At 35.4% G+C, this 12227-nt stretch overlaps 1 protein-coding gene across 5 annotated transcripts in view; it reads right to left on the minus strand.

The window, feature by feature from the left end:
- The window catches only part of UVRAG (UV radiation resistance associated), a 291490-nt gene that overhangs the window by 168551 nt on the left and 110712 nt on the right, over positions 1-12227 (minus strand). For all 5 annotated transcript variants that reach the window (XM_059708402.1, XM_059708401.1, XM_059708404.1 and 2 more), the window contains one exon: positions 9812-9917. In XM_059708402.1, coding sequence (XP_059564385.1) covers positions 9812-9917 — 106 coding nt within the window. The remainder of the gene's footprint in view (positions 1-9811; positions 9918-12227) is intronic.

Below are 12227 nucleotides of genomic sequence, written 5' to 3' on the forward strand. Positions count from 1 at the left end.
AACAATTTTGTTCTCACAGATCCCATTGGAGCTAAAAAGCCTTAGGCAACAGTTCTCCAAGCATGGTCCAGAAAACAATGAAAGTTCCTAAGACTATTTTATAGTCTTTGACATCAAAAATATTTTCATAATACTAAGCCATTATCTCGTTTTTCACTCTCATTTTCTTTTAACTGTATAGTTGAGTGTTCCAGAGTCTATAAGATTTGTGATACCACAATAGATAGATTGCAGAAGTAAATGTGAAATATTATTGATCTTTTATTAACCTAGACATTATCAACAGATACACTATAAGTTTTTGAGGTCTTTACAAATTATAAGAATGTAAACAGGTCTTGAAGACAAAAGGTTTGCGAATTGGGGCATAATCATCTATATTAGATTTCCCACAAAAATTGAAAGTAATTAACAATCTGAAAAAAGTTGGCATTTGTCCCATAAGTCAACAAATTTGCTTCTGTCATTTTTTAAGTTGTTTCTATTGCACCTACACCTACTCAACCACTAAGAAAGGGGGAAACATCCTTAGATATTTAATCCAATCTATTAATTTCATAAATTCAGTGGCACTAGAACTCAGGTCTAGCTGGGAAGATAAAGCAACAAGTATATCATAACAAGATGTCCAGGAGCTCTGCTTCTGATATGAGAATGAGTACAAACTGGTCCTCCCATAAATAATAGCTATAAATTCTAGACAAAATACAAAAAGCTACCACTTGAGAGTTTTGGAATCAATGGCAGGCAGATTTCAGAGGAGACTTAGAACCTGGTGCAGGCAATCAACATGCAGAGTGAATTTGCCCTTTTCTGTGGCTTCTTTTTTTTTTTTTTTTTTTTGGTGATGAAATTAGATTTTTATTATACTGTATAATTTTTTTTTTATTGCTTAAAGTATTACAAAGAGTATTACATATGTCTCCTTCCCTCCCCCCCCCCGCCCTTGACAAACCCCTGGCCTCCCCTACCCCCAGGGTCTTGTGTCCATTGGTTATGCTTATATGCATGCATACAAGTCCTTCGGTTGATCTCTTACCCCCTCCCTGGCCCCCCACCCTCCCCAGCCTTCCAGCTGTAGTTTGACAGTCTGGCTTCTTAAAATATATATATTTTTATTGATTTCAGAGAAGAAGGGAGAGGGAGAGAGAGATAAAAACATCCATGATGAGCCCTGGCTAGTTTGAGTGTCAGCCTGCGGACTGAAGGGTCCAGGTTCAATTCTGGTCAAGGGCACATGCCCGGGTTGCAGGCTTGATTCCCAGCAGGGGGCGTACAGGAGGCAGCCAGTCAATGATTCTCTCTCATCATTGATGTTTCTATCTCTCTCTCCCTCTCCTTCCTCTGTGAAATCAATAAAAAAAAATTTTAAAAAAAAGAAACATCAATGATGAGATAGAATCCTTGATCAGCTGCCTTCTGCATGCCCCACACTGGGGATAGAGCCTGCCACCCAGGCATGTGCCCTTGACTGGGCATCGAACCATGACCTCCTAGTTCATAGGTCAATGCTCAACCTCTGAGCCACGCTGGCTTGGTGTCCCCTTTTCTGTAGCTTTGCCCTGAGGGTGGATGCAGTCAAACTCCAGCAGAAAGATAACTATCTTTCTGGTCACAGGAAGTAAGGGAAAAAGATAAGGCAATCAAGGCAACCAGAATGAAGGAAGCCAAGAATAGGCACCCAAATTCTGTTTAAATTCAGTCTGATTCTTTGACTAAATCCTGCACCCCAAATACATGAGGCAAACATGCATGTTTATTGTGCCTAAGTGTAAAAGTAGTGAACTAACATCTGAGCCAATGTTGGGTGTACTTTAAGCCTAACCAAGTTAACTAACTAACCAATAAAAGCATCTATATTCTTCAGAGCAAAGTAACAAAATCCAGAGATTCCACAAGATTATATGCACAATGTCTCGGATACTATGCAATATTACCCAGTATATGAAAAGCCAGAAAAATGTGACTTACTCTTTAGGGACAAGACAACAAACATATGCCAACCAGAGATGATCCAGATGTTCAAAGTATCAAACAAAAACTTTAAAGTCACTATTTCAAGATGCTGAGTAAAAATAAGTAAAATATTCTCATAATGCATAAAAAGATAGTAAATCTCGGCAGAGTACTCGAAAAACGTTTAAAATCCAGGAGGTCTGTGCTTCTAGTCAAAATGGATAGGAAAAAGAAACACTGCCCCAATAATTTTACCAGGCTATTACAATCCTAATACCAATCTGATAAAGTAATTTAAAATACTGCATTCCAATATTTCTAATAAATATAGGCATAAAACCCTTAAATTATTGCTACATCAAATCCAGCAAGATACAAAAGTAGATTACATATCAATTGATTCAGCTTTATTCAAGAAATGCAATGTTAATTAAACATTTGAAATTAAATCAATGTAATTCACTATAAGAGTCATGGAGAAAATCACATTTCAATAGATGCAGAAAAAGCATTTGACAAAATTCAACATTTATTCACAATAAAAACTCTCAGAAACTAGGAATAAGAGGGAACTTCCAAAAACCAATAAAGGACATTGCTAAGATTATAGGTATTTAATGGAAAAAGAATGAAATGGCTTCCCCTATAATCAGGAACAAGGAAAGTATTTCCACTTTTACCACTTTTACTCAACATTGTAACTATATGTCTTAGCTACTGAAATAAGACAGAAAAATTAAATAAAGCACAAAAAGCCGTCCAAGTCTGCAGGTGCAATGATTTACATTGAAAATCCCAAGAAATCTACAAAATAAATATCAGAACTAAAAAGTTAATATAACAAGATTACAAGATGAAATTTAATAAATTGTATTTTTATATAGCAGCAGCAAACAAAAGAGAAACAAAAATTCAAAAATAATCCCATTTGTAATCATGCCCCCCAAAAAAACCTCCCACAAATACTTAAAAATAACTCTAACAAAAGATGCACAAAATCTCTACAGTGAAAGATACAACATATTATTTAGCGAATTAAAGAAAAATCTAAATAAGAGAGATATGCCGTATTCATGGATTACAGAATTTGATAGTTAAGATGCAATTCTCTACAAATTGATCTATAAATCTTATCAAAATTCTAACAGTCAATTTTTTTTGGTAGAAACTGAGTTGATTCTCAAATTCAACTTGAAAATGCAAAGAACCTGGAAAACTGAACGTAATTTTTAAAAATGAAGTACAAAGTTAAAGAACTTACCCTATCTGGTTTTAAGACAATGAATCTAAAATAACAAGAGTACAGTATTTATATATATCAATGGAACAAAAGATAGACATATATATCAATGGAACAAAATGGACAATCCAGAAATTGATATCCTATATAATAAAAGGCTAATATGCAAATCGACCGAACGGCAGAACAACCGATCGCTATGACGCACACTGACCACTAGGGGGCAGACACTCAATGCAGGGGCTGCCCCCTGGTGGTCAGTGCACTTCCACAGGGAGAGCGCCACTGAGCCAGAAGCGGGGCTCATGGCTAGCAAGCGCAGCGGCGGTGGCAGGAGCCTCTACTGCCTCCCTGGCAGCGCTAAGGACCCCTGGGGGATGTCCGCCTGCTTAGGTCCGTGGGAAGCGGGCCTAAGCCAGAAGGCGGATATCCCCTAAGGGGTCCCAGATTGCAAGAGGGTGCAGGCTGGGATGAGGGACACCCCCACACACACACACCCCCAGTGCACGAATGTCATGCACTGGGCCTCTAAGTACTCATACATAATCAATTTATTTTAGACAAATATTACAAAACAGTTAAATGGGGAAAGACTAACTTGACATGGATCAGAGATTTAAATGCTGAGCCTGGACTATAAAACTTCTAGAATAATACACTGGAAAAAATTTACATGACTTTAGGTTAGGCAAAGATTTCTTGTAAAAAACACAAAGAACTCTAGCCAGAAAATAAATTTTATTTTATCCTCATTCAAATGTTTGTTGATTTGAGAGAGAGATAGGAAGAGAAACATCCATGTCAGAGAGCAAAATGGATCCGTTGACTCCCATACACGTCCCAATCAGGATCAAACCCTCAACCTTTTTGGTGTATGATGCGCCACCTGGCAGGGCACATTAAATAAATAAATACATACATACATACACTGGGTTTCATCAAACTTAAAACTTTTGCTCTTTTAAAAACATCATTAAAAACACAAAAAGGCAAGCCACAGACTGGAAGAAAATATTCCTAACATACATACCAAAAAATGACTTGTATCCAGAAAAAAAAATTCTCCCTCCCTCACTCTCCAACCTGAATAAAGGATGAACTTTAGTTAATGATAATTTCTCAATACAGCTTCTTTAATTGCGAAAAATGTTCCATGTAATACGTTAATAACAGAGAAACTGGGTGGGGTGGGGTAATTGGAATAACTCTCTGTACTATCTTTGTAAGGATTCTATAAATCTAAAACTCTCCCTCTCTCACCCTAATAGAAGAAGACAAAAATCCCATTTACAAATGAGGGGGAGAAATCTGAAACTATATGTATACCATAAGTGAAAAAAATAAAGAAATTGTAGAAAATCGGAGCCAGGTTTCTCACTATCAGAAAAAGATACTTACAAATACTAGTAAAGTGACGGGGGAGGCTAGAATGAACCTTGTGGTGTTAGAGGTTTTTTTGTTTGTTTTTTTAATATATTTCTTTATTGATTTCAGAGAAGAAGGGAGAAGGAGAGAGAGATAGAAACATCAATGATGAGAGAGAATCATCGATTGGCTGCCTCCTGCACGCCCCCCACTGAGGATCAAGCCCACAACCCAGGCATGTGCCCTTGGCCGGAATCGAACCTGGGACCCTTCAATCTGCAGGCTGACGCTCTATCCACTGAGCCAAGCCGGCCAGGGCGTGTTAGAGTTTTATATATTCATATGAACTCATTTATTTTAATAGAGAGAGAGAGAGATACTTGTATGCATCGGCTCTGTCCACTGAGGGAGACTAGCAACAGTTACAATCCAGTAGCAACAAGCACATCCAGTGTTCAGATCTTGTTTCTAAATACCATTACCCAATGAAAGGAACAGGACTCTTTGGAGCAATTTCTGATTCTAGGCCTGAGACAGGAAAAATACTAGATGAGAAAAGTCATATAATGCCAGAAATTAAGGAAGTACTTTAAAACAAACAAAAAGAGGTGAAAGCATGTCAAAAGGACACGGAGGTCAACTTGAAAAAGCTCTCAATGCTACAATTTGAGCAAGAAAATTAAAAAAACATAGTATTGGATTATAACCTAAAGATAAAATAAATATATACAAGTCCATACTGATAAATGATTGGATAAATAAACAGCTGACAGGGGAAGGAGAGAAGGAACAAATCTTCCTCACAAAGAATTCCAAATAATATGTATAGATCCAAGAGATAAAGCTTAAGTCCCCTCCTCTTGAGTGTAGGTTGGACATAGCATCATGCTTTCAAAAACCTGAGTTTATGAAGGGAACTTTATAGTAGATAAACCTGGAAGATACTATGTTAACCAGTGATCAGGTTAATATAAATAGTGATTAGGCCTGGTGATTTAATAATAGGAAAGAATGAGAAACTATCAGATCTTAGAAGCCTAGGAAGACATGATGACCAAATCCAATGTGGAATCCTGGACTGGATAGTGGAACAAAAAAAAAGGACATTAGAACCTAGTCTAATCATGACAAAACATCAGATATATCCCAATAGCAGGATATTCTATAAAATACCTGACTAGTAATCTTCAAAACTGTCAAAGTCATCAAAAACAATGAAAGTCTGAGAAAATTTCACTACCAAGAAGAGTCTAAGAAAGTGTGACTACAGTAGTAGTTTCCTTAATAATATCTTGGAAGAGAGAAGGGACATTAGGTAAAAATTAAGGATACCTGAATAAAGGATGAACTTTAGTTAATGATACTTTCTCAATACAGTTTCATTAATTGTGAAAATGTTCCACATGAGATGTTAATAATGGAGAAACTAGTACACAGGGTAACTCTCTGTTCTATCTTTGTAATGATTCTATAAATCTAAAACTGTTGTAAAATAAAAAAGTATTTTTTTTAAGATATTAGTGGAAACACTGGGGAAACCTGGAAAAAGTTCACAGTTAAGTAATGTATCAATGTTGATTTCTTGGTGTGATGATGTACCATGTCAAATATACCACATTAAATGTAACATGATTATATAAGGGAAACTGGTGAAAGGTATATGGAAACTATAAACTTTCTTTGCAAGTTTTCTGTAAATCTAAATAGTTTATTTTTTTAACGGGCAAAACTATTTGTATTATTAAAAAAAATAAAAATATTTAAACCTACACTGCTTAAGAGACATGAGTGACCAATAAAGATATAAAATATGCTCATTATAGCAATCCTATATAATAAAAGGCTAATGTGCAAATCAACCTCACAGCAGAATGACCAGTAACTATGACACACACTGACCACCAGGGGGCAGACACTCAATGCAGGAGCTGCCCCTTGGTGGTCAATGTGCTCCCACAGGGGGAGCGCCACTCAGCCAGAAGCCGGGCTCACAGCTAGCGAGCACAAAGGTGGTAGTGGGAGCCTCTACCACCTCCAGAGCAGTACTAAGGATGTCCGACTGACGGCTTAGGCCCACTCCCCACTGGAGTCAGTCAGACATCCCCCAAGGGCTCCCGGACTGCAAGAGAGCGCAAGCCAGGCTGAGGGACCCTGCCCTCTCTGGTGCACAAAACTAAAAAAACTACACACCTATTTGAAATTAAAATAATTTTTTGAGCTCTTAAATGAAATGGACAAATCCTTGAAAGACATAAACTACCAAAGATCACTCAAGAAATAAATAATGCCCTGGTGGGTACACTCAGTAGTTGGAGCGTCAACTGGAGTACCGAAGGGTCGTGGGTTCGGTTCCCTGATCAGGGTGGGTGCAGGAAACAACCAATGGATGTGTGCCTTTCACATCAATGTTTCTCTCTGTCTCTCCTCTCCCTCTCCCTCTCCCTCACTCTCTCCCCCTATAAAACAATGGGGAAAAAATATCCTGGGGTAAAGACCAACAAAAAAATAAGTAAATAACTTCAATAACCCTACAAGTATTAAAGAACTGAATTCCTAGTTCAAAATCCATGAAGTAAACTCCAGACCCATATGGCTCCATTGGTAAATTCCATCAAACATTTAATAATTATTCCAATTCTATACATATTCTTCCAGAAAACAGAAGAGGGAATCCTTCCCAACTACTAGATGTGGCCAAGATTATTCTGACAACAAAAGCAGACAAAAAGATTACAGGAAAAGAAAACCACCAACCAATATTCTTCATGAATATACTAGATGCAAAAATCCTTTAAAATTTTTTAGCAAATTAAATCTAGTCATACCCAGAAAAACAATAATTCATCATTAACAAGAGGGGCTTTCCCAGGAATGTGAATTTGAATTAACATTCAAAGATCAAAGATAAAACAACAGATACAGGAAAGGCATATGACAAAATCCAAAACATACAAGCAAAAATTCCAGATGACAACCACAGACATTTCATGAGAAACATAATTAAATGCCAAAAAATTATGTTGGATATTGACATAATGTGAGAAGATGCCAAATCTTTGAAAGTCATCAAGTATAAGCCCAATTTCTTATAACACAGTTGATCTTGGAAATAGTCTGATTTTTTCAGCATCATATATGTCTTCTGACTCTATTTTTACTTATGCTAAAATTAAAATTAATTCTTGTACACTGAAAATGTTTGGAATGGAGTATGATTACATTGGGTCAATATGGAAAGGGAACGAAAAAAAAGAGATAATACTAAAAGTCTCTAATTTGCTACAGGTAAAGCTTAAAGTAGATCATTAACAAGTACACGGACTTATTCCCTACAAGGAGACAAACCAAAATTTCTTTCTTTACTTGTCAAATGATATGGGAAAACTGCTTCCTTTCTTCAGGCCTCATTTTTCCTGTCCTTTTATAAGAGGAGGCTACACTAGATTCGTTCCTAAATTCAACAAATATTTATTGAGAAGCTACTATGTATCAAACACGTCCCTAGACATTGGGGAATATGGGGTGGAGGGGCAGAAAAAACTCCCTCCCCTCACAGAGTTTACAGCTGAACAAAACACATATGTAAGACATATAGCATGTTTAAGGATAATAAATACCATGGAGACAAAGCAAGGAAGGGGGCAGAAGGTACTGAAGGGAGTGTGGTTTTAAGTGGGGTTATAAGGGGACTAGATGATTTCTAGGTTCACTTTCAAAAAAATTTCTAGTTTCAGGTTCAAAAAAATCCAATGATTTCCTTCTAGGTTGATTAGGCAGTGTAAAAACACACTGTGAACCTCTGAACCTGACCTCTTTAAACTCGTATATTCTATCACCTTGCTCTGGATATCACCACTTACATTTAGAAAAATAGGATTAAACATACATTTTCCTTACTGAGACAAAGCATATGCAGTTATTTAATAAAATAAGTAATTTCCCAGTCTTGACTTGGAAGAGGAAAAATAAGAAAAATAAAACCTATCTATTTCTCCCCAAAGGTTCTAAAAATGTGGCATTTTGTACGATATAGAAAGGATTAAAATTAGCTGTTTTTCCTCCTCCTCCAATATACTTGTGGCCTGGAATCTGGTCCTTTACTGAACAAGAGGCGGTTTAACAGCCCCTCCAAAATAAAAGATTTTCCATAGGCAAGAAAATAAGTAAAGTATTATTACTATAGTTATTGCAGCTACCATGTTTTGTATGTCTGCTATGTGCCAGGTACAGCACTAGACATTTTATATATTAGGCTGAACTACATGAAACTGACATTTATAGATCAAAATCAGCAAATTTGTATAGTTTAAATAAGTTTTCATCCATTAATTTCAGATTCCATGAGAGAGAAGTCTGTGTAAGTTAACTGCATTGCTGCATTTCTAGCTCATCTATTAAATTATTATCTTGGACAAAACTTCAAGGTAACATGAAATTTCCGTTTGGGTATGATATAAGGCCTTCTGCCAAGTTGATAGTGTGCAAACAAATAACTTACAAAATTTTAGTTAGGACTTCATTTAGGATTTAAATGTTTTTTAAGCATCATAATTCATAGAACTAATTTCATCAAAAGCTATCCATAGCCATGTAGCTTCATTTTGAAAAAAAGCTCAATTTATTAATTATAACCACTATTCCACTTACAAAGACAGAATCTTCACTCCAAAAGTATTATTTTTGTTCTCCACTACAAAGACCAATAATTATACTAATATTTTAAATCTGTCTATTTGGAATGAAATTTCTATTTTTTTGGAAATGTCTCATTAAAAGAATCTTTCCCAAAAGAGAACACTGTCTATAAACCAGCTTATTAAGGTCAATCCAAATAATTTTAAATTCATCTTTTAAAGCAGTTCTAAAGTTTTTTGTTTTTCTTCTGGCAGCTATTTTTCATTCACTATACAGTTCATGTCTAGAGTTCACATTTATAAGACATTAATAAAGTAGCTTTTAATATCTTCTAAGTATTTCTATGTAATCTAAAGTTTCATCTAGCAGAAAAAGGCAGGCACTTTGTATGTTACATTATTAGCAGATGTGAAAGTTTATTGCCAACATTTAAATGCCAATAGAAGTCTCAGTGAAACATTAAGACAAAAAAGAAAGAAAGAAAAACTACCTAAAGTTGTTTTTTTTTTTTTGGGGGGGGGGGGGGTGGTGGTGAAGGAAATTACTATAAGAATATGATGATTATATGTAGAAATCAAGAACATTAAACAGGTAAATATATTTTAAAAAACCTACCAGGTCATTGCTTGTAGATGTGAGTCTTAGTTTTTCTTCAATTTCTTTTCCAATTTTCTGAACAGTTACCTGAGTCTGTTTAATTGCACACTGGGCTCTATGAAGCCTAGAAATAGAAGTTGTAGAAAATTTTAAGTGAGTTAACTATAAACTCTCAACACTGAACCACAGATACACAGTAAATGGAATGAAATGGGGACAATTCCTCCAAGATAGACAGAATTAATAATAAACCCAAACTGACTATTTCACAATTTTCTAGCATATTTACAATGAAACACAATATGCTTTAAAATCAGCCTTTCTATACCTGCCTGACTGCCTCTGACACGTTGAGAGCTAAAATGAAGAACTCACAGGAGTCTGGAAGAGACGTTGGAAAATTATCTGGTCAAATCCTACCATTTTACAGATGTAGAACTGAGGCCTAAGAGAAGTTAAGTGGATTGCTAAAGTCACCGGGAGAACATCACTGCTATCAAGGGTGAATATTATTTATGGGTATCCATAAAAAAATTAATGACCTCAGTTAAAGAAGACTGATTTAAAGTAGCAGCCACATTGAAACAAGCAACATTAAAAAATACCGAGCTATTTTCTTTTTTGGCTTAATCATAGGTTTGGGTTTTTCTTGGTCTCTGTCTTCCAATAGTGTGTGAGTGTGTGTTTGTGTATTACTTATACATTTGCATATTAAAAATGGTCAAATTGTCTTCATTTATAGATGACATTTTCATGTAGAAAATCATTAGAAATCTATAAGGGAACTTCTAGAACTAAAAGTCAGAGGACAGAAGGTAAATATACAAAGTTCCAGTTATATTTCTACATATGGGTCAATAGTTTTGCAATCACAATCAAAATCCCAAAAGGCTCTGGGTTTTTTTTGGATGGAAATAAAGAAGCTGATAGCCCAGCTGGCGAGGCTCAGTGGTTGAGCATCAACCTATGAACCAGCAGGTCACAGTCTGATTCTGGATCAGGGTACATGCCCCATTTTCAGGCTCGATCCTCAACGGGAGCATGCATAAGGCGGCCAATCAACAATTCTCTCTCATCATTGATGTTTTTATCTCTCTCTCCCTCTCTCTTCCTCTCTGAAATCAATAAAAATAATTTTTTTAAAGAAGCTGATAGAATAATTAACACAGAAAAACAAAGAACCTAGAAAAGATAAAACAAACTTGAAACCTGCCAGACTTCAAGGCTTTCTTTTTTATAAAGCTATATAATCAAAACAATATGGTACTGGCATAAAGATAAAAAAATAGATCAATGGAACAGAGTAAAAAGTATACAAATAGACCTACACATATATGGCCAATTGATTTTGGACAAAGGAACCCATACAAATGAGTGGAGAAAGTAAAGTTTTTTTTAAATAAATTATGCTGGAACACCAGATAAACATAGGGAAAAAATGAATTTCATTCCCTACCTCACAGCACTCACAAATAATTCAAGAAGATCGCAGTAAATATAAAAGCTGAAATCATAAAACTTCTAGAAGAATACATAGGAAAATCTCTTACAACTTTGGGGTAGGCAAATATTTCTTAGAGAAGACACAAAAAGCACTAACCATAAAATTTTTAATGGATAAACTGGACTTTACCAAAATAAAATAAAAAATGTCTATTCATCTAAAGATGACATTAAGAAAATGTAAAAGTAGTCCACAGACTGGGAGAAAATATTTGCAAAACATCAATCTGACAAAAAGCTGTGTCTGGAGTATTTAAATAACTCTTACACACCAGTAACAAAAACACAACCCAATTAAAAATGGGCAAAAAAAACAAAATGCTTTACAAAAGAAGACATAAGAATGGCTAATAAACACAGGAAAAGGTGCTCAACATCTTTGTCATCATGGAAATGCAAATTAAAATCATAATGAAATACCATTTCACACCTGTTAAAATAGCTAACATTAAAATGACACCATCTAATGGGAGCAAAGATATGGAGCAATTGGAACTTGTATGCAGTACTATCATTTGAAAAACTATTCATTATAAAATTAAACATACTTCTAAACTATGACCCAGAATTTCTACTCTTAAGTATTTACTCAAGAAATATAAAAACATTCCCACAAGAAGGTTTATATAAGACTGTTCATAGAAAACAACCCAAGTGTCCATCGAACAGAAGAATTAATAATACCCATACAGTGAAATTCCATTCAGCAATAAAAGAACACACCACTGATACAATATAAATGAATCTCAAAAACATAATGTTGAGTGAAAAAAAACAGAATATACTGTATGATTCCATTTATATACAGTTCAAGAACAGATAAAAGTAATGTATGGTGACAGCAATCAAGAGTTACTAGTTGCCTGTGTGGGGTGGACCGACTGGTAGAGACCAGGGAGAACAAAATAACTGAGGTGAGGAAACAGTTCTG

Source organism: Myotis daubentonii, chromosome 9, assembly GCF_963259705.1.
Source record: "Myotis daubentonii chromosome 9, mMyoDau2.1, whole genome shotgun sequence".
NCBI lineage: Eukaryota > Metazoa > Chordata > Mammalia > Chiroptera > Vespertilionidae > Myotis > Myotis daubentonii.